The sequence below is a fragment of the Pyrgilauda ruficollis genome, unplaced genomic scaffold, assembly GCF_017590135.1.
Source record: "Pyrgilauda ruficollis isolate IOZ18807 unplaced genomic scaffold, ASM1759013v1 scaffold53, whole genome shotgun sequence".
In the NCBI taxonomy this organism is placed as follows: Eukaryota; Metazoa; Chordata; class Aves; order Passeriformes; family Passeridae; genus Pyrgilauda; species Pyrgilauda ruficollis.
This window is the reverse complement of record NW_024526933.1, coordinates 1,994,659-2,018,772: the sequence shown is the minus strand read 5'-3', so window position 1 is coordinate 2,018,772 and position 24,114 is coordinate 1,994,659. Positions and strand designations below refer to the sequence as shown.

Genomic DNA, 24,114 nt, shown 5'->3' with positions numbered 1-24,114 from the left:
CAGCAGGCGAAGGACTTTCACCTTGAAGAAAACGTATCACCTGCACAGCAGGATTAGCTCTTGGGTGTCTGATGGGTGTGGAATCTTTACTTTCATTCTCACCCACTGATCCCAACCTGGGGGTACACAGTGTGCTGCTGCCATGCAGTCAGGGTGGCACAAGATTATCATGCACAGAGCTGATGTATTAAACAAGACAGCTGCCTGAAGCTAGAAGACAGATTCTATCACATTGCTAATTAAAAGCCAGTATGCCACAAGTTTCAAGAAATCCCAGCATTCTCTTAATTACCATCTCCTTCAAAAAGATGCAAAAAATCAAAGGAACTGAAAACTTCCTTAAGTTTAAAGTGAGAGGTTTTAAATGACAAGGTCTTCCCAAACTTGCATCATATGAATTTGATTTCAAAAAACAAACACGATGGTCAGGATGTGACCATGTGATCTGGGAATCTGAAGTCAAGTTTGCAACCTATAAGTAAAATAAGATTTTTCATATCTGTATTTCAAAATTTTAAGGTAAGAAACTGATCTTGCTTTTGTTTAAATTAGCACAAAACTGATTCTACTTAATTCAGTTCAGTAAGACCTGTACAAAAATCTGTGCAGAAGAAGAAAGACTAAGCTGTGAAATCTGAAAATTTAGACCAAGGAAAATTTCAGGAAGACCACTGTTGACGATCAGAGACTGAAACCAGTATGCATTCTGTGTCCCAGTATGTATTACCTTGTGTCTTTTACCTTCTGAACAGACAAATATGACTACTTAATATCCTACTTATAATTATTTAAGGGACTATGAATGGGGTTGTTATCTCTGCTTCATTTATTGTCAGAGACCCTGCTACTGCAAAAGAAAAATTCATCTAGCATTTTTCCTCCTTTTTATCAAAGATGAATGTTCATGTTCACTCTGCAGGCAGAAACCTCAGCATCAGGGGAACTGAGCCAGGGAAAAGCACTTTAGGCCAAGGTACCTGAGGGTTAAATTAGGTAAACTGCTCTTACATAGTAATTTCATGCTATAATTTTATGCGCAGGTGAAGATGTTTGAACTGAACTTTGGCATATCTATGCAGCTACAGAGGGATGCTATTATTTACCTCATTATATTCAGTCACCTCTCTTAAGAGTAGAATTGGGTTTTTTTCTTGCAAAATTTTGCCTTTGTCACTGGAAAAAACCACTAAAAAGAGATCTTGACTAACCTGTTTGTTGTCACTCTGATAAGCCTGAAGGAAGAGCTGTGTAAACACCTGTATTATTGTCACAACTTCTGAAGTTCCATCAGTTTCCATCAGTGTATTCCTATGCATCGAAAAGTTAGATATGACAGATCAGATAATTAGTCTGCCCATCACACCACTGTTAATTGAATGAAAGAAGTATATTCTTTGTATGCTGTAGATTCAAACTGTGTCTGAGCTCATTACACCACTAACAGAAATACTAACTTTGCAGGCATTTTAGATTTTATTTTAAATAAAAAAAATAAAAAAAAAAAAAAACAACCAAAACAAATCTCATACACAACTCCTACAAATAAATTAGACTTAGTTAATATATATAATATACATGCAGACAGGTGATTTATCCTACCTAAATAAGTATACAATCAAAAAGACTAGCACAACTTTATTAGCCAAATTTGGCATCTGATCAGTTTATTGTGTTCAGAGCAACTACTCCCTTGACTGAGTTAAGCATACTTTATACTGTTTTGTGGCACTGCATCCCATAGGCCACTCTAGAGGTTTACAAAGGTGAGTGCTTCAACTTGCCTTCCACAGAGCAAAATAACCTTGAGCAAATGGAGGAAGTGGAGAAAAACACACAGCAGCAATTTCCATTCTCTTATTTGAAAGACATACAGTAGAAAGGAGAAGAAATGTTCAAAGTTGCCAGTAAGATACAAGTAATTAGAAAATTGTTTCCTTCCTTCTGAAACATATGAACAGCTAACACATTACTGTAACATAGAAATGTCACAAAACTACAGGCAAATATAATCACTGGTAAAAAAAATAAAGAAATACTACATGGAAAGCCTAGGTGTGTGGGCTTCTGTATAGCCACACAAGGCAAGAAAACATAGCAAGAAAACATTGGGAAATAAAAGCAGTATGTGATATCACTGTGATAAGATAATATAGAACAATTATCTCAGTATGCATGCAAATAGCAGGAAAAGTTATTACAGAAAGAGTTAAAATCCATACTTCCAACAGAACACTAGCCACAAATATAGAAGAAATTTTGTGCCAGCTATAGAAACCTAACACAGTTTCCAAGCAAGGAAGTACATTTTCTTTAACAGCAGTTCTCTAAAATCTCACATGTGATTACAACTGCAATAGTATCTTAACATCTGCACACCGCTTGATAATAGTTGGAAGGATGTTAGAGAAATAGAACAAAAATAAACAGAAGGCTGCATAAACCAACTGGTCTGCAAAAAACAAGCTAACATATACAGCTTCATGTAAGTATCAAGAGGAGGTGAGACACCTCACCTTTTTCACTCACAGGAGGTGAGTATTCTTAAAATACATCAACATTTTAATACCAACAATGTAGAGGAACAAGCACACTAAGCAGAAAAATTCAAAGAAAGGGAGCAGAAATGTAGGCTTAGAATCAGGAAAACATAATTTTTTATGACAGTTTGAAACATTAATAGAAGTGCAAAGTTTTACCAGGAAATACTGTGTTGGACAAAGTCCTGCATTAGCTGAGAAACATAATTTTATCCACTTCTACTGTCGACCAAAGGGGAAGGATGCAAAAGTGCAGTGAATTCATGTGTTTTTTGTTTTTTTTTAAATATTCCATATAGCATGACCTTAAATAAGCCAAGAAGCTCAGAAAAATTTTGTCTCCCTGTACCATCACAATTACAGTCTCCAGCTTAAGACATCAGTACACATCTGCTGAAGTCACATCAATTTTTAAATGCATCTTGCTTTGGGAAAGTGATCAACCCTTCAGAAAATGCTATCTGCGTGCAGACACGGGACCACAGCAACAAAGGACTGCCAGAGCGGTGGCTCCCAGGTGGCTCCACTCTCACAATACAGTGGTCTACAGTTTCTACAGCCAAGCCTCTTCTGTTAGTGCCTGCACAAACCTAAATGTGCACACAGACACACAAATGTTCCCACACACATTACCTGGGAGCCCTGTTTTCCCAATGAGCCAAGGATGTCAGTCGCTAAATACATTGCTGTTGTACTGGAATTGTTAACACTGATAACCTCGGCAGTAGATCTAGTTAAAATTACTAAGTATTAAGTCAAGTGAAAAGAAGAGAAAAGCCACTGAAAACTGAATATAAAGGATTTGAAGCCCCCACATGGTAACCAATATATAGGTTCAAAACAATTTTAATGCATTCAAAACCAAACTCACTATTAATAGGTGGATCAATATTTGAAGGCCATTAAAAGCATATCTAACATAAATCCTGAAAACCATAAATACAATGTAAAAGAGGCTACACTGGCTAGTGCAAAAGTTTTTGCTAAATGCTACCTTCATGCTGGCATGGGCCAAGCCATTTCAGCATTTATAATTTTCACCTCAAAACTGTATTTCAACCACAAATCTCTACTGAAGTACAAAATAAATTACAAATTTTAAAGGCTAAAATACAGTGTAGTCAACTGTACCCATGACTATTATGATGCAAGTTTTACTTAAAGTTCACAAGATTTTTAACATTTTTCATTATTTGCAGTGTACTACATAGAAAGGGGCTTTAAAGCAGACAGGTAAAGAAAACGGTATTCTGAAATTACAATATGTTGCAGATTATAATACTGCTTCTGCTCTTGAAGAAAACCTCAATGTTTAAATGGGTTATTTAAACCCCCTCCCACAGTAATTTCAAAACTTACTTGAAAATTTCATTTACAATTCTGAAAATAGCAGGATGGCTTGCTGCTTGTGGCTGTTGATAATCAAATGAAAGAAAATTAGGTGTTAATAAGGAACAACTCATACAACTGTCATTGCATAATTTACAGCTTAACTCATGGATGCTATTACACAGCCATTATTAAACTGTAACTCTAAGATCAACTCTCACTAAGCCCTCAGATTTTCTCAGGATTAGAATACTTAGGATTCTCTACAGCGAGACCAAGCAGGCTCAAGAGCTGACAAATGCAAACACCTGGGATCCCAAACTGTTTATGACAACAATCACTACAAATACTAAAGGTGGCAAACAGAAAGAACAGGTCGTCACATGCAATTGCTAGAGGCTAGACACAGGGAGTATATTTTCAAAAAGCTTTTCTTTCCTCTCTGCAGACAATCCTCTCAGGATGTGCTTTGAGACTCTTGCTACATCTTCAAAATTAAATTCCACAAATTAAATTGATTTTATCACCTTTTTCTTTAATAGTTTTGCATGAATTTTCATCCAAGACATTTTCTCACAGTATAATTTTCTTTTGTGAATTCAGTGTTGCTAGTACAAGCTAATTGTTTCAGTGTATCAAAAAAAAAATTTTTAACTAGTGAAGCCTTTTACCATGCTACCACACAAAACATTTTTTTGAGAAAATTGTTATATTGAACATGCACCAGTAAACACACTGCTTTCTAATCCCATATGCCTAGGCTTTTATAGAGCACCTAGAAAAAACTGCACTTACGCATTTCCCAAAGTATTAAGTTAAAGTCTAAGTTGAAAAGCAAATCCTTACCCAGTGTCTCTGATGTTAGTGCCTGAAGATTTAGTAAGAATATAGCTCTTGAGCAGCCTAGTGTAAAGCATGTTGAATAAAACGCATTATATAAACTTCAGGAAGCACAGTACTTATAAAACTGCATTTATTAATACAGCTTGAAGTGCATAATGCATTACTGAAAACTTGTATGCACTTGTTTCAAGCTAAAAAAGTACCAAGTAGAAAATTAACATAACACTGTAATAATATATATAAATTATGTTTATAAAAATAAGCTATAATCATTATTATAACAATAGTAATAACAATTAAAATAATATCTTTTAATTGTACACAGGGAGAACAAGGACGTTGCCTGCTACGATCCATACATGATAACATTAGAAAACAAACAACCCTCAGTAAGAGCTGTTCAGAAGAGCTGCTGCTGCCGGCAGCTGTGGCCGCCGTACTGTAGAGAGGAGCGGTCCCGCACCTTGCTCTTTTGCTGTTTCGCCCCCGTTTCTCCAGGCCGTGCGCCATGCATGGAACGTGCGCCACCTCCTGCTCCTGCAGGAGCAGCGGCGCCAAAAATCCCGCTGCCGCCGGAGCGGGCAAGGAACCCGCGGCACCAGACGGGCAGGAGGCACGGGCCTCTCCTTCTTCCGGGGTTTGGTTTTTTGCTCGTGTTTTGTTTGTTTGTTTCTTTGTTTGTGAAAGATTGGGCTGTATCTCCAGAGCTGTCCACTAGACCCAACCATCCTGAGGGGTACTGGAGAGCAGTGGAAAGTGAGAGTATGTTTTCAGTCCTGTAGGCTGAACAGTTGATTCCATACTTCCTCCCCTGTCTTTCACTCTACCCACCTTTGCACGCACACTTCTCTGATGAGGAATGGACACACTGTTGCTTAAGACACGCTACAAACCAGAAAGGGTCCACCAGAGCATCAACTCACAGACCAAGATCCAATCCTAGCTCTTTTGAACAAGTCTAAAATAAATGTGCTACTGTATACAACAATGAAAAACTCTGCAGGTCTTCCTGGCAGACAGCAGCAATCTAACAGTATTCACTACAAGAAATCATAATTAATAGCCCCTAGGATTTTATCTACACTATTGAAATCAAAATGAATTTCACCACTGGTAGTCAAAAGGGAAAAAACAAATCCAAGCCCAAACCTCACTGTTACCTAATTTCACAAGATTTTGATCAGTGGACTATATGGAATTAATTTGCAAGCATTCAAGAACAAGAATGCTGTGATAATGCAAAATTCTGCCCCACAATTTGAAAATGCCCTTTGTGTAGCAAGTCAAGAGCAGGCAGCACAATTCTGCTACTGCCAGGAGCGGTTCTGGAATTTGGGAGGGATTATCATTTTCAGGAGGGATTTTAATAAATTTTTCTTCTTGTTGACATTATCTCCTTATATTTTCAAAATTAAAAAGCATTTTACATTTCAATAATCTTGTCTGCAACTATTCAATGCTTTTCACAGAAATCAAACCCTATGTATTGTTCAATCACTTCTAAAACATGCACAATACAGACAGCACAAAACACACTAAACAAAAAGATTTTTTAAACACAGAGCTGCATGTGTGGTATTATGATACAAAAAATGTACTTTTAACATAATGTTTTCCAGACACAAATCTTAAAGAACTACACCACTTATGTATCTGTATTATTAGAAAGCAGAATCTGTAACAACTTATAACACAAAACCAGAACTGAGTAAAAAAATAAGAAAAATACATCTGTATCTACAGTAAGCAAGTAAGTGGGAAAAATGGAGAAAGAATAATCTGCATTTTATTCGCATCACAGAATCCTTTGTAACAATCACAAGTAGGAATAAATATGGGGAAGTAAACATATCCAAGGTCATACAAATTTGAGGTGGTAACTCTTAATTTCCAGACTCACATGCAATTAATTGGACACAACACTTCTAGAAGTTAAGCACATCTAACTTTAGGAAACTACTACAGTGTTGTATTTCAAATGTTGTCTCCATCTTCCAATTGTATATTTGTATTTCTGAATTTTATTTTATATTTACCAGTTTAAAATAGGAAATGTTACATTTTTCTTATAGGAAATGCCAAATGTGGGTTTTTTTTGAAGCATACATTTCTTTTTAAAGCACAAGCATATTTTTACAGAAGTTTTAAAAGCACATTAAGAGTCATTTTCTCTATCTTTCCTCTTTTCTTCCCCTTAATGCCTCTTACATTGGCTCTGTACACTGGGGAGGGTTTTGGCTGCACAGAGCTCAGGGACAGTGGGGATAAGGCTGGGTGCCTGTGGGTGACAGTCAGAGGGATGGCCAACATGGCAGAGATCCTGCTGGGAGTCTGTCACAGACCACCCAGCCAGGATGAAGTGAAATACTCTATCAGTGGATGTTTCCTGATCACTGGCCCTTGCTCTTGTGGGAGACTTTAACTTGCCAAATGTCTGCTGGAAACTCAGCAGTGGAGAGGAGACAGTCTAGGAGGTTCCTGCAGTGTGTGGAAGGTAAATTCCAGACACAGCTTAAGGGAGCCTACCAGAGCATTCCCTGCCCAACCTGCTGTTCACAAGGAGAGAAGGGCTGTGGGACATGTGGTGGTCAGGGACCATCTTGGGCACAGTGACCACGGAATGACAGAGTTTCTCTGTTCTTGGTGAAGTAAGGAAGGGATCAACAGAACCTCTACCTTGGACTTCCAGAGGGCAGACCTTGGCCTGTTCAGGACTCCGGTTCAGAGAGTCCCTCAGGAAACTGCCATTAAAAACAAAGGGGTTCAGGAATGCATTAAGAAGGAAATTTTAAAGGCCCAGGAGCAGGCCATCTCCATGTGCCAATAGATAAGCTGGCAGAGAAGATAACTCCCCTGGCTGAACAGGAAGTTTTCACGGGAACTCAGAGAAGAAAGGAGAGACCTTTGGAAGAAGAGCCAGTCAACTCAGGATGTCATATGGAGAAAACTAGAAAGGCAAAACCTCAACTAGAACTCAATCTGGCCACTGCTGTGAAAGATTATACAAAGTGTTTTTATAAATACTTTAACTACAAAAAGAGGGCCACAAAAAAATTTCCATCCTTACTGGACATGGAAGGGAACATGTTAGGGATGTTAGGGATGAGGAAAAGGCTGTTAGGGATGAGGAAAAGGCTGGGTACCTAATGCTTTTGACCACAGTCTTTAACAGAAAGCTCCATTATCCTCAGGGCAGCCAGCCTCCTGAGTAGGTAGACAGGATGGGGAGCAGAAGAGACCCCCTGCAATCCAGGAGGAAGTTGTGAGTGACCTGCTGTGCCACTTAGACAATCACAAGTCTGTGGAGTCAGATGGGATCCACCCAAGGATACTGAAGGAGCTGAAGTGCTCATTAAGCTGCTCTCCATCATTTATCATTAGTCCTGATTGAGGTCTCAGATGTCTGAAGGTTGGCCAGTGTGACACCCATCCACAAGATTGGTGGAAGGGAGGATCCAGGGAACTACAGGCCTGTCAGCCTGACCCTGGTGCCAGGGAAGGTTATGGATCAGGTCACCTTGTGTGCCATCACACTGCACACACAGGACAACCAGGGGATCGCGCCCAGCCAACAGGGATTTGGGACAGGCTGCCTGACCAACCTAATTGCCTTGTATGACCAGGTGACCTGCCTATTGGATGAGAGAAAATTTGGGGATATTGTCTACCTGGACTTCAGCAAAGCACCTAATTTTAAGGACAGAGGGGCTTGAATGAGTGCAGAGAAGGGCAACAGATCTGGTGAAGGGTCTGGAGTGTCCTGTTAAGAGCGGCTGAGAGCTGGGGGTGTTTAGCCTGGAGAAAAGGAGGCTCAGGGGTGACCTTATCACTCTCTAAAACTGCCTGAGAGGAGGGTGCAGCCAGCTGAGGATCAGCCTCTTCTCCCAGGCAACCAGTGACAGGACAAGAGGACAGAGTGCCAACCTGTGTGCAAATCAGGAAGAATTTTGTCAGTGAGAGGGTAGTTAAACATTGGAACAGGCTGCCCAGGGAAGTGTTGGAGTTACCATCCCTGGAAATGTTCGAGAAACAACTGGACGTAGCACTTAAGAGTCATGATTTAGCTGACATGGTGGTTTTCAGTCAAAGATTGGACTCGATGATCTTGGAGGTCTTTTCCAACCCTAATGATTCTACAAGTCTATGTTAACAAGGTGGAAAACAAAATGCAGCACGAACAGATGGTTTATAAAGAAAAAGACAACAAATTTTAAGTTCTCTCAACCTATTGCACTTTTCTTGCAACATACCTTTGAAACAAATAAAACTACTTTGGAAAGCTATCTTAGAATCAAACAGAAACTATAAATGACACCAATTCAATCATGTATCTTTTTACATACATGGGCTTTAAAATCTGTGTATATACATATCTATCCATTCCTGGTAAAACATAAAATACTAGTATGTGTATTTACTGCATGTTTAGCTGTTAATGCAGACATAAAAATCCTAAAATTACTTCAGAAAGGAAGACATCCACTCACCCACTCAATTTCAAAGAAGGTAAGAGACCATCTGTGATGGCCACTTCACTTGTTTTTATTACTTCTGAGTAACTACAGAATTTCCAATATTAATTTCAGTTTAGCCACAATCACACAAACATAATAGCATGCCATATAAACATAAGTTAGTGGACCATCACACAACAATTACTCTTGGAATTAAAATATATGAGTAGTACGTATCAAGTTTATTTCGTAAGAGAAGTACAGTAGTTAACAACTATCTGCCTACCTTAGATCTCTGTGAGGTTAATGTACAATATGATTACTGTATCAAGACACTTGATTTAGATAAGTTACTCTGATAATGAAATTATGAAAGAGCTGATTGAAATTTCCTTCTTAAAATGTATTATAATCAAATCACTAACATATTTCTGACTATTTGTCCTCTAAAGGTTTTCTTCCAAGGAGGAAAGTAGAAATCTAGTTTTGTCTCATGATTCCACCATTACCATATCCGTAAGGTAAACAGAGCTTACATCCTAAAACACATACTCCAACTGCCAAAAAATGCATATCCACATTCCTAAATAAATATTTGAATATCCTTTAGGCAGGTTAAATTAATATACTGTTGGAATTGAAGTGTTGACTAATTTAATGTCACACAAGTGTCTTTACTGTACCATTAACATGTACAAAACATCTTTATGCATCTAGACCACTATTTCCAGATCACATTACTTTCCTTCTACACTGCCTCTCTGAAGCTTCTCATCCTGTTGTTTTTACCTATTATGCCATCTCCCATATATGTACCCTCCCTCTTATCAGTGCCTATCAATCCAGCTGCCTACTGCTCTTCTTTACGGCTCCATTCATTCCATTCTTTGTCCACAGGATGTCCTCTCTAAACCAGCTTTCAAAGCTGCTACACTGGTGTTGTGCATATCTTATTTTGAAAGCACAAAGTCTTTGGAGCAGAGTCAAGTAAAGACAACCTAAGTGTGCCAGCATAGTAATGTTCCATTCTTTTCAGAGATCAGGATGTAAAGGAAACTGAAGGATGAACATTTTTATTAAATGACAAAAACCAACACTCAAAACAAGTATTTGACTCTTTTTTAAGATTTTTTTTTCCTCAGCTGGTACATGGTGTAGTACCAGATACTATATAAAATTACAGTATATCTGATATAGAAAAATGATGCATAGACCCTGGTTGCTGTAATACCTAAATCCCCAGATGGCATATGAAGAACTGCTGACAACAAGGCATTTATGAGATTTGCAAGTATCGTAATGGAACCCTAAAATTTCCAGGTTCAATTATAAAGGAAGAATTTTTAAAGGTAGCATTCTTTTCCTGACTAGAATACATACTCTGTAAGCAGTTTCATAGGCTGAAAATAAAATACCATATGCCATTCATTAGTTATGTCATTTTACGAAACATATAATTTGAGTGCATAGCACACATGCTATTTCACACTGCAATTAACAATTAAATTTACATTTAGTGCTGCAAACTAGCTCATTATTTTGGAAAAAGTACTGTGCCAGGTTTTCTCATAGGGAAGATTTTTTGTGCTCTGCATAACATAGCATTTGAAAACAAATTTTAATTACAGTGTAGCAAATGTTTTACATTAAGAATTTTATTCAGGTTAGCAAACAAAACCAAGTAACTAAGCAGTCCACAACAAGGGATTCCAATTGTTCAGACTGCTGGACAAAGGGCACAGAGATTGAAGTAAAAGCAGATTCAAATCCTTCCTGGCCAGAGTTTATAATTTTTAAGACAGAGAAAGCACCCTCACCACTGGGATCCTTGTTTCTTTACCCATTCTTCATGACTGGATGAAATAATTTTTCACTTCTACCAATTCAGTGTAAAAACTAAAAAAATAGTGGTGTTTGTAATACTCAAGATTTGGCTTCCATTAGCAAGTCATATGTCCCATAATGGCCATTTATGCTAACATATGTCTCTATGTTGACATATTTGAAAACTGTCACTCCTGAAGCACAAAAGAGCAGTATCAAATGTACTACATGTTGCACATACCAGCAATGAGTCTTTTATGACATGAGCCACTTCTTCCAGTGAATTCAACTGAATGGAAAACAGCTGGTCTAAAAGATGCAAGGTAGCTTTTTCAAGGCTTGGTAAGTGACGAAGCCAAAGACTGAAGACAGCTGATTCAGGAAGGGAGATCTTCTTCCTGGTTTAGAGAGGAAAATACTGTTTTACCTGAGTAACTAGAAGGAGGACAAAAAAAATGTACTTTTCTTTTTTTTTAATATATTGGGGAAAAAGGAAACACAGTGATCAACCTGAAGCAAGAGAGAGATTATCTCGTTTACAGTAGCCTGTTCAACAGCAAATCATAATAGCAAAGAATAACAGGAAATCACCATCATCTACAAATGCAACTTTACCACACAAGTTCAAAACCTAGAAATTTGGTCATGTTGGATCCCATCAAAGGGAAACAGAATGTTTAAGTCTGGAGTTCCCTTCCTCTCTTGAGAAAGGTCCTGTCCCAGGACCTTGCGCTCTCTCACACCCAGATGAGTTCCTGCAGACAGCTACTGACAGATGAACAGGAAGGTTTCTGATCTATAACCAAAGCATCACCTATCCTTGCAGAGAAATAAGGAAGAAACCCAAAACCAATAACAAAAAAAAGGGAAAAAAAAAAGGTAACAAAAGAAGAAAAAAAAAATTACTTAGAGGTAGCTAAGTCTTCAGCCAACCAGCACTGACCAGAGCTATATAACAGACAAATAGTTAAGACAACAAGTTTTCTCTTCACCTAAAGACTTCAGCTATTGGTGTTGTAGCATCACAAAAGAAAAGGCACAGTGTGGACAAGCACAAATCAAAATATACTAAACTAACCTCCCAGGAAAAGCGATCATAGCACAAACACCCTAGAATATTTTTGTAGCTATTGTGATAGTTTCAAATTAAAAGGTTCAAATCAAAACAATACATAAATAACAATAAATATTTGCCTTGGTCTTAAGATTAAAAATTAGCCTGGAGAGTACATGCAAACTAAAGCTACTGATAAAAGGAGAAAAATACCAGCAGAAAAAATACTAAAGCCTTTTTAGGATCTATTTTTAATGTATTTATTTTGTCATACATTTGTTTCATTATCAGCTCTCAGAATTCTGAATTTCATTAAAAAGCCTATATTTTTTCCATTCAGAATTATGAGTGGAATCACCTTAAAGTATACATGAGGAGACAAGAAATACACTGAAGTATCCAGAATTCAAAACTGTAAAGTAATGCTCAATATCAGGATGCAGTTTTATTAAATATTATTATTAAAGCACATACACATATGAGAGTAAATTAAGAATGACAAGAGATTAGCTGATTTTGCCACTATCAACTTTCTTGCTGTTTTTGTGACAGCATGGTAGATATTATAGATAGTGTGGCAGGAAAAGCAAGCTAATAAGCTTACATAGAGGTGCTGCAACTCTAAGATATAAAAACCATATAGGAAATTAACTGTAGTGATTACACTCCCACAGCTGAACTTGCAGACAGCCCCACCAGGACAATTTTGAGTTCTTTGGAGCCCTGCAAGTGCCCTGTTTTCTGGGGCAGGTATCACCCATGTCCAGAAATAAGAAATGTTCAAAACTCAACGGAGTAAGGGAAAATAGAAATCAGTTGTCAGAGCAGGGAAAAGATAAAATACAAGCACATTCACATCAAGACCACATGAGTTCAGTGACAGTCCTGGAATAAATCATGCAAAGCCCACGTGGTCCTGTATCTGCTCTCAGGGAAACCTTCACAAACTGCACTTTTGCTGAGGACCCTGCAAGAGTCACTTAGTCAAAAGTCACTATACCAAGAGCCGATACACCTGTGAAATCAGATATATTTGTTCACTGTGATAAGTAAGCAGCTCAACAGTTAAAAAAGAGACATTTGCTCCAGTCAGAAGAACCTCTTACGACCATCCAAAGAATGACCTTACTCACAACATGGAGGATAAGTCCATCATGATGGACTGCCCATCAGCTTACTGATATGAGAACAAAATGTCTGTACAGAACCTGTGAACTTGCCCTCAAAGTCATTCAGATTTGTGGAATGTGAACAGCCAGAAGCCACAGAAGATGGACAAGTGGAAGAGTGAAAGATAGCTCTGTCTTTTTGGGCACAACTTTCACTACAAACTGCCACATTCATACTCCTTTTTCATTCCTTTTCCTCGACTTCTAGTAACACTCATGGATTAGTTATTGTACTTTTCCATTAATTATCTATTTTTGTCTGGAGCCCTCAATGGATCACCATAAAAATCTTCCTTGGAACATCTCGGAAATTATGATGAGTACAGAGGAAGCAATTAAAACTGATTAAAAAAGGAGAGAAATGGATAATTGACATTAAATGTTCACAAGGGACATTTTCTAGTATAAAAAAAATTGTTTATAACACAGCACTTCAGCTACCATTTGAATAAAGCTGTTCTCTTTAAAGAGAATAAAGCAGGCTGTGATTTCCCTGACATTTTCCCTTTCCTGGCATAGCCAACCTTGCTGATCTTCAGGTTCACTCAGCTGGTTTTCATCCATAGACTAATTTTATCAAAACAGTGGGTTTAGTGGTAGTGAAACAAGCAGAGCTGTATTTCACAAATTGCTCTTGTCTCAGACTCATTAAAACTAATTTGCTGAAAACCAGGAGAATTTAAAATCTGGAGAACAAATTTCACAATCCCCCCCCCCAAAAAAAAAAAAAACAAAAAAAACAACCAAAAAACAAAACAAAAGAAAAAATTTTGAAAACATCAAACGTAAGAATCTATCTTACACACAGAAAAATTAAAATCGCTCCCAAAATGTCAAGTTAGGGATGGTAATACACTTATGTGACACATAAATGACATTTCTGTGAAAAATTATCACAACTTCCACAAAATTCCTAAAATCTGTTGAAGGTTTTAACCTCCTTTTTAGGAAATAGGTGAGACAAAGTCCCAGTCAATATTTAAAGGTGTTATGCCACAGTTTGTGCATTACAGCAATGCAAAATTCTGCTTTGGCCCACATCCTTAGCTCTGCTATTCAACTGCAAGGGAAGTACTTTACTAGAAAAGTATAGAGTGCATTCAGCATACAAACGTAGAAAAAGGGCATTGAATTGAATTTATAGTCTTTATGAAAAAGCAAAACAATAATACAAATCCTGCTACTTACTTTAAAAAGGCCTCATTCACAGCCTCTAGAAACTCTGAACTGAGAATTTCTTTTGATGACCCTCCGTGGTAAAGAAGGAGAGTTTCCAGCAATGGAGTTAGATCAGGCAAAGTAATGAGAGGCACACAGAAAATGGAAATAGCATTCACACGACTGGCTGAAATGCTGAAGAAAAAAATGAACACAGTTCACTTTTCAAGAAAGTCATAAATTCTAAACTGTTAAGCAAAAAAAAAAAAAAAGAACATTAATAATTACAGAATATTAAATGTAAGGCATGCATACCTAACTGCTGAAAAATTATTTACTAAAACATTCCTTATTGTGCGCAGCATGTTAAGAAGTCACACAAAATTTTGATATTTAAGTGCTCAAAGCAAACCATGCAAGGGATATCAACACAACTCGGAATTTAACCCAGTTGTGTTGGCTCCATCACCACAGCCTTCCTAGTAAACACTTCTCTGTCTTTCCCAGGGTCAGTGAAGGAAGACTAGAGACTCATAGCTCCCAGGCAAGTTCTCTGTAGCCCCAGAAGAGACAAGCTAGCTGCTTTTCAGGGCTCCTATTGCTTTTTTAACCTTTCTCTCCTCTGAACAGAAACAATTTATGAAACCTGCTGTCTTCAAGTGCTCAGCTGGAACACTTTTGTCTTACAGATCTACAGCTGAAGAAATATGTAGCCCCTTTGGATCTTAATACACAAACCACTTGCTGGATCTTCTCACTAAAACTACATGATTGGAACTGGTTAAAGACAGTGGAATCTGGAACATAAAGAAAATACAGAAACTTTGGAACTTTAAGAAAATTAAAATGGCAGAGACTAGATTTGCAAAAGGAAATCACAACTTTCTCAGAGAATATGTATTGTTTCTAGCACACGAAACTGTAGCATTGACAGGAAGACACTTACAAAGACCAAGAACTATGAAACACTGAAAGAATTCTAGCAAATTAAAACATTGTCCTATATTGTTTTAAAAGGCTTCCCTCAGTTCCTGCAAATTTCTCCTGAGTCACTAAAAGAAGTGCATTCTCTGAAAGAATCTGAAAGTATTTTCTTTGAGGAGTCACCAATACTACTCCTGAACAGCTGAGACGGGAATTAAGAAGGCTGCTTGGCAGTATGAACACGAGGTACTAATTATCATCTTTTAAACAGAGAGAGAAATAAAAAATGAAATATTTTCAAACATGCATATTTCTGAGTAATTACCTGATTAAATATTTGTTTAAGGTTTCTTATACTGAAATACTTCAAAATGCACTTCTGTTACAAGTGCTTTTGTAAGAACAGTAATTATTCGGATGATCTTATCGTGCAACAGTATTTTCCAGGATACACAAAATTATGTTTCTAATTCCTTATCCAGGATTAGCAAAATCTAGCAGATTAATTTACTCTTACTTAACTTCAGAAGAAAAACCCTGTAAAGGTAGTTATGTTCTACATAATCTTCAAAATATGTTCTTGGAAAACAGTACACAATTCACTCTACTGTGTACAAGGAATTTGCAACCATATTATCATCTGAATTTTTAAAATATCACTAAGTGCAGAAAAGAGAAAATGTACACCTCAAAAGCAAACTATTTTTGTCTCTGGAATTTTAATAAACATCACATTTTCTACACTCAAAAATCACCCTAAGTTCAAAGTTTTCTCTTTCTCCCAGCAGAAATCAGGTATTTTTCTTCCCAACAGTCTCTACCAGCTTTTCAGCTAAGTCTGTTTCACCCTACTTTTTAAAATGTGGGCATTTAGTTCCTACATGGAAAGAAACTTTGTGATATTCCTCATTAACTGCATCCATAATTTTAATACTAAAATCAGTTCTAAACAAATTCAGCTCATTTAATCTTCCTTACCAAATATCTAGATGCAAAGAGGAAGGGGAAGATAATAGCCAAGTTAAACCAAGAAAGGCACAAATCAGACAGCAAAAGGACATGATCGTGTGACTAAGAGTGACAACAGCACCATTAGGCAAGTGATCTTTGAAGGTCCCTTCCAACCCCTCTACTACTACTATGTTAAGTACAAACTCTTACATGAAGCCAAGCTTACCAAACTTGTCCACACCTTAAATTATCTAACATATGTATCCGAAACTTTTCAACTGAAGCCTAAGTTGCCCAAGACTGTAAAATGATCCTCACTGAACTGTAATGACCCAAATCAAAACATATCAAACTTATGTTTAGATAACACCTACCTCTCCTGAATGTTAAGTCCATTGAACCGGTTTTCTCTGAGTTCTGTTACTAATGAAACTACCATCTGTTAAATAAAATAAAAGTAAATAAAATACATTTACTGACAATAAGCAGACATTAGTTGCATGTTTCTCTGTGTAACTGTAAAGGATGTACTGCAATGGTTAATAACTTCCTCTGTTCATCTATTTTGATTTTTTAACTACTGATGTCAAATTAAAGCTTTACAAATCACTGAACAAACTGTACTGCAAAATGTTATTTTACACATTATACACTTTATACATGCTTTGCCTAATTTGAGTCAATATGTCATTAAATATTTTTCCTATTATTTTTATATATCTTAAATAAAAAAGTGACTTTAGCTAACATTTAGGGTTTATCTCCCATTTTAAACACAGCAGATACATTAAAAAAAACATTCAGAAGTTACATTCTAATACAAAATATAATTTTAACTTCATGGGGAAAAAAAAAACAATAGAATAAGGCTATTCTTTTGTTATAGCACAACAGGAATGGGAATTCTGTTTTTATGGATATTTATTACAGTGTAATCTAATAAAAATGTCTCATTTGTCCAGAGATCTCCCACTTCAGTTTTTCCCTTAAAAGGTTGTAAAAGTAACTGAGGTAAGAAAAGATAAACAAAGTTCAGTTCATGTTCCTTATCACAATGACAGCTCCATGCACATGCTTATAAACTGGTGATTTATTATTGTCAGAATCTCAATTACACAAAATACTTACATTTTTAACCAAGTGACAATAATAATCTGCTGACGTGTAGCCCAAAGCTGATATGAATGTACTGGTTTCCGCTTCATTATTTTCCCACTTAGAAGAAGAAAGGAGATGGCACAGCAAACTCTGAAAAATCAACATAATTGCAATAAAGTTGCATGCTAACACCAGCTGTGTAAAGGGATAGGACAGCTATTGAACTCTGTCTGGGGTAAGGCCTTTTGATCAGCTGTGGCCATTTACACCATTGATGCAGAAGAGCAGACAGCCCCCACCAGCCATAAGGAAAATACGGCAGCTGCTGCAATCAAAGGTGGGTTCACACACACCACACGATTTCGGCAGCTGTCCAGTCGCAATGGAGACCATTCACATCAAAACCACAGACTGTAGCTAGGTTTCAGCTCTCTGAGAGCCATTTCAATCATCTGTAGTCTTGATCAGTACAATGATCAAGAAGAGCAAGTGTGAAATTAACATCTATTTTCCCATATCACTTTTTCAGGACGCTCTGGAACTCAGAGTCTGGTCTCATACTGCAATTTGCTTAATTCCCTCATTACTTTGAGAAGATGTTGATAAAAATCTTGACATTTACTTCCCCACCAATTTCACTACAAAATGCTTTACATTTCATTAAAGCCTTTTAAATACATCAAATGAAAATCTAAGCAATCCTTTGATGATAGATTCTAAGTCAGATTAACAGATTTGGTACACTGGTTCTGCAGGCATGCACAGGGGACTCTGAGCATAGTACTTATGTTTTCCTGTTTCTTCAGCCCTATAATACAGCTCTGCTGTCATTCGGACAGATCTTACACCCCAGCACATTCCCTAGCAAACTCATTATAAAAACCAAAAGTGTGAAATCTTGAGCAGGTTTTTGCATCCTAGTGTCACAACTGAGCTGAGATAGCTCTAAGTTGATCATCAAACTATCTGCTCTGCATTTTTTACAGCTTTCATTTCTTTCTGTTCTTGACTGCTACATGCTGACATAACAACAGTTATGTTCCCTTTCCAGGGTTCATTTCAGGCTTTATGTATCACTGACACTTAAAGTATAAACTTTATATGGCACTAAGTATATAAAATTCTTTGTAACAGAGGGTCAGGATTAGTATACACTGGAAAAGGCCTTCATTTAAAAACCATATGATTAAAGGAAAGTTCAGACAAAACCTCAGTGACTTCCATGGGTTTAGGCTGCTTCGTTCTCTGCATTCTTATTAATAAAAAGAAGAACCTGATGAAAGATTTTTGAGAGTAAAAAAAAAAAAGGAAATCTCATTAACTTATTTTGTCCTTTCAGAAACTCAAGTATTTATATATGCTTTTGTTGAACAACCCTAAGCAACTACTTCAGAAGTCCTGGAATTAGATATATTCAATCCATGTGTTCCATGTTTGATTGATGTGAGAGAGAAGAATCAGCAGAAGAACACCAGAGGTCTAAGAAAATTCACAATTATCAAAATAAGTGACAAGAATTTGGGATACCTTATTTACTGTACTTCAGGATTCTTTTACTACCTTGAAGAGTTATGTCAAATGTCTAAATAGCCTTTTCCTTCATTGTACAACTTTTTTCCTAGATAGCCCTCAACAGGAGCAACGGCTGTTCTACTGCCATCCAGAGAATTCCCATAAACAAAAGGGAAGGCAAAATGCTGTGGCAAAACAGTTTCAAAGTTTACATTCAATTTTTGCATTCTTAAGAAAAAGACAGAAAAAAGCAGATTAAAAAAATGTACAAGCCTCTAAGTGCGTCAAAAGCAAAAGCTAAAATCTATTACACTGTACAATCTCCCAACAGGACTGAAATCATTAATAAAAAATAATAACCTTTATATATTTTTATTGTCTTTTGCAACTATTACTAAAGTTAAATTTTCTTTTCAGAACACTATCAAGGGTACCTACAAAACAGGATAGTTTGCCAAGTGGAATGATATAAGGGACCAAACTGCAAGTCAAAAACAAAATAAAGGAGACGTTACAACAGCAAACCTAGGATGCCACTTTCCTGAGAGGTAAGGAAGGGATTTGAAAAGTCTAAAATCTGTTGGACTAATTAGTGAAAGACTTACAAAAATCTTGACCAGTGTTAATAAACATAAAAATCTCTGAGAAGGATTTGGCAGGCTGACATGGCAGCAAATAACAGCTAAATGAGGGAGTGGCTTAAAACCCCACATATTCACCTGTAACACTACAAAATTTATTGTCTAGTGACCCTTTCTGTAATCAGGATTTTCCTAAGGGTAAAATAAATTCAACACTCTCTTTGTGAAGAGTACTTTCGAAATTACTTTCCCCCCTACCCCTGTGTAACAGCCAGTGTTAACCAAGCAGCAGAAGAAAAGTGAAGACAAAATGACTTTACATCATCAGACTCTGCATATGTCCTGCAACACCTTTCTGCATTGGTTTTCGGTTAGGTACTGTTTTGGAGTTTTGCTTGCTTATATACTTGCTTGGGTTTTTTTGTTGTTTCATTTTCAATTTACTAGATCCGTGCAAGGAATTTGCAGATTTTTTTCTTGAAATGTACAAAATCTCTGAGCAGCCAGAAGGGGGCAAGGGCAACACAGGCAAGGAGATATTGTAGTCAAGATGAAAGGAGCTATTAAGTATTTATATAAGACAAATAGGTATTAAAGATGGAAATATTTACAATTCAGCTCTATGTCTTATGTATTTCATTTTACTGACAGTGTTGCAGTGAAAAGCCTGAGACATCCCTACATGCAACAAAAGTATTTGTTAAAGGTAAGTTAAAGCATTTGTCTTTTTCAGTTTAAAAGCTTTCTTAACTCTTCTAGAACACATACAGAAAGTTCTCCTTCTCTCTAGAAAAAGTAGCTTATTTATTTCTTATATAATTCTGGTTGTAAGTGATAATTCTTTTACTACTCTATATTAACAGAGAGCTGTCTGGAAGAAAAATTAGTAATGATGCTTCACTCATACTTGACAAATAAGTGGTTAGAATAAGGAATATTTAATGTCATCAGTGGGATGGGATGGGATGGGATGGGACAGGATCCACCCAAAAAGGTCATCTGGGAAGTGGGACAGTAGGACTGAGTGCACCCCTAACAAGTTTGCAGATGACACCAAGATACGTGGTGCAGTTGATTCCCTGTGGGAAGGGATGCCATCCAGAGGAAGGAGGGGCGGGTGAACTTCACAAAGTTCAACAAGCCAAGTGAAAAGTCCAGCACCCCCACTGGAGCAATCTCTAGTATCGATTATCAGGCATGAACGGATTGAGAGCAGCCTTGCAGAGAAGGGCTTGGGAATATTTGAAATTAACTCTTTCAGAAAGTATTCTAGAGAAATATAAACAATTTCTGATTTTCTCACATATATAGGAAGCAATACAAACATTCAAACCTTGTGACAGGTTCCAGTATTACACTGTGAATCCGCCAAGCATTTTAGAAAATCAAAAGGCATGACATATTACAGAGCCACAGTATCAAACAGTTATTTGATACTGATGACTTTTAAGGAATCATTTCAAGATCAATACCTACGAGGTATTCAAGTACATGATGAGAACATTGTCAGTACTAAATGTATTCCTGCACTGATGGTACCAGCCAAGGATCCTACACTACACCAGCAAAATTAACAACCGGTGATCTGCATAATCATCAGTTACTCCTGGCAGTGAATCAATCACCACTCACTGTCTAATCCGCTACTACCACATTCTATAAGCCAGGAAAGTGGATCTGCAGCAAAAATACTGCATTCAAAAGGAAAAATAACAAGGGGTCTTTCATTCTTGCATTTACAGAATCAAGATGGCTGATTTTGGAAAACAAACACTAGTCAGGCACACTGTAATATCCTAAACAACTTTTTTCTTGACTTCTCTCACCACTGAGTAAGTAAGAATGAAACCACCATGGCTGTAATTGCAAGAGAAGAAATCCTTTCCCCAGCCTAGGATTAAAGGCATGCTATTCAAAATCCTATTCAACCTGAAACTGAATTATGAATTTTTATAAAGCCCTCATAAGGATCAACTTCTTTGAACAACCTTGCAATTGACTTTATTGTACTGATGCAATTTATACTGAGTAATACTGCAGATAATTCAAAATCCACTGCTACAGAGAGATTTCTAATACCTGTAACAGGCAGACAATCCTATGAGCATTACCACAAAAACATAAACTCATGTATGCACACTGCTTCATATCTACAAGATCCTATACAATACCTCCACTACCTCCCCACTCCCAGAACAAAATTCAGTATGGCATATGGGATAGGATATGATTGATTTGCTGAGGCAAAGCAAGGGAAGAAAACAAACTGTCTCCAGTTCTTAGACCTCACAGTAGTCCTTGTTCTGTGGATGGTCCAGAGCTGGGATATCAAGACAAAGAAAACAAAAGAAAAAGAGAGGATAAAGAGAGAAAAGAGAAAGAACGCCAGAGAAAAGAGAGAATGAGAGGAAAAAATAAAGAGGGGACCTGATTCATTCCCTTTTGTAGTTCATCTGGTGCATGCTTCTTATGTAAACTAGACTTGTCACACAATTTTGTTCATTCATGCACAGCCAGCCCTTCTCCTGGAAGTGTGGTGGGGATGGGGAACTAAGCATGAGTCTCAAGGCAGAGCAGGATCTTAGCTCAGAACAGTACTGCCCCAGCTCCCCAGGACTCTTTGCTCCAATCACTGTAGCAATACTCAGAATGTTTGAGACAAAACATGCTTAGGTCTGATCCTCTACAGTGCCCCCTCAGTCAGTTTGCAGATGAAACCAGAGTTGGGTGGGAGATTTAATTTGCTGAAGTGTAGGAAGGCTTCACTGAGGGATCTGGACAAGCTGGATCAATGGGCTGAGGCCAGTGGTATGAAGTTTGATATGGTGAAGTGCTGGGTCCAGCCCAACGCTGGGTCCAGTCACAACAACGCCAGACAGCACTGCAGGCTGGGACAAGAGAGGCTGGAAAGCTGCCCAGCCAAAAAGGACCTGTGGGTGCTGGTCAACGACTGAGCAGGAACCTGCTGTGCCCAGGTGGCCAGGAAGGCCAGTGGCATCTTGGCCTCTATCATCAAGAGTGTGGCCAGCAGAACAGGGCAGTGACTGTCCCCTGTACTCAGCACTGATGAGGCCACACCTTGAATCCTGAGTCCAGTTCTGGGCCACTCACTGCAAGAAGGCCATTGAGGGGCTGGAGCAAGTCCAGAGAAGGGTAACAAAGCTGGTGAAAGGTCTGAAGCACAGCCCTATGAGGGCCAGCTGTGGGAGCTGGGGATGTTTGGCCTGGAGAAAAGGAGGGGAGACTCTACAACTATTGCTCTCTACAGCTGCCTGAAAGAACGGTGTAGCCAGGCAGGGGTTGGTCTCTTCTGTTACAATCTCAGTAACAACTGATAGGACAAGACAACACGGTCTAAAGTTGCACCAGGGGAGGTTTATACTGGATATTAGGAAAAATTTCTTCACTGACAGTGTTGTCAGGCACTGAAATAGACTGCCATACTGGTGGTGGCATCCCCACTCCTCGAAGTCTTCCAGAGTTGTGTAGATGTGGCACTAGGGTACATGGTTAGGTGGCAACATGGCAGTGCCGTGTTAACATTGGACTTCATGATCTTATAGGTCTATTGCAACCTCTATGATTCTAAAGTGGACTAAGTAACTAAAATACTTTTCACACAAGCTAAGCTAACTCTTTTGATACTCCTCTTTAAGTAATGAAGGCTGATTTCCATGTGCTATAAGAGATTTGTTGAGTTACTCCATAACTTTTCTTGTAACAACTATCTCATGAGGCACGACTCCATGAAAGTGTGGAAATTACTTTTCTAGAGCAAAACTTGTCTCTCCACTGGTTTAACCAACACAGTCCCAGGCAAACACGAACTCAACTAGTGTCCACAAATCCAGCAAGGCAGGAAGTGCTTTAGGTTCTGATACTGTATTTACCAAGCAGGGATCCAAAAACTCTGAACCCTTTTACCCCTTTTCTTTCTGAAATAGCCAATATTTTCCTGTACACATCAGTGGGGAAAAATATAGAAGCTTGAATTAAAGGCACAATTAGTTCTAAAATTCAACCTCAACACATAAACAGAACTTGATTTTTATTACAAGATGGCAAGTTTTATGCTAGTAACTGTATTTGTGTAGCAACTGTCCTGGAATTTATGAAACAGTTTCAAAGACATTCCAGGGAAGGCAATTTATTTCTGGAAACTTCTCAAGACACTCTTTCCAAAATATTTATGGTTCTGAATGTTCTCAGAAGCAGATGTGAAAATCGATAGCTACAATGTATTTTGAACAGTGGAGATGGATGTTTTCACTGAGATAAGCCATTCAAACCTGACACTAATTAAGACTTCCCAGCGATGATACTGAGCTCTTTTTTGCCATCTTGGATAAGTCTATCAAAGCAACAGTAGAGCAGGATGAAACTGAATAATCTATCATTTATTCTAAAGAAATACTTCTCTTAAGTATATTCTGCTCAAAAACACAAAGTGCAGTTATTTTTTGAGGAGACCATTAATGGCATTTTGCAGAAAATTATGATCTGTGTAAATCTGTTGGAGTAAGTACAGCATGGACACCCAAGGGGAAATTTCTGAAACCTGGTCAAGTAACATGTTTATTTCTGACCTTTCTATTCTGTTGACCAGATTCTCACAGCTCTACTAAAAGAAAGCAGGTATAATATGAAAAACTACATCTTATCCAGAGGAAGCTTTAGATG

At 37.7% G+C, this 24,114-nt stretch overlaps 1 protein-coding gene across 1 annotated transcript in view; it reads right to left on the bottom strand.

Moving 5' to 3' along the window:
- Positions 1–24,114, bottom strand: part of FANCC (FA complementation group C) — a 76,727-nt gene that overhangs the window by 13,098 nt on the left and 39,515 nt on the right. Inside the window, exons 5-10 of the mRNA XM_041480747.1 lie at positions 17,372–17,491; positions 16,618–16,682; positions 14,399–14,563; positions 11,229–11,385; positions 3,897–3,949; positions 1,209–1,308 (exon numbers count right to left, since the gene is read on the bottom strand). Coding sequence (XP_041336681.1) covers positions 1,209–1,308; positions 3,897–3,949; positions 11,229–11,385; positions 14,399–14,563; positions 16,618–16,682; positions 17,372–17,491 — 660 coding nt within the window. The remainder of the gene's footprint in view (positions 1–1,208; positions 1,309–3,896; positions 3,950–11,228; positions 11,386–14,398; positions 14,564–16,617; positions 16,683–17,371; positions 17,492–24,114) is intronic.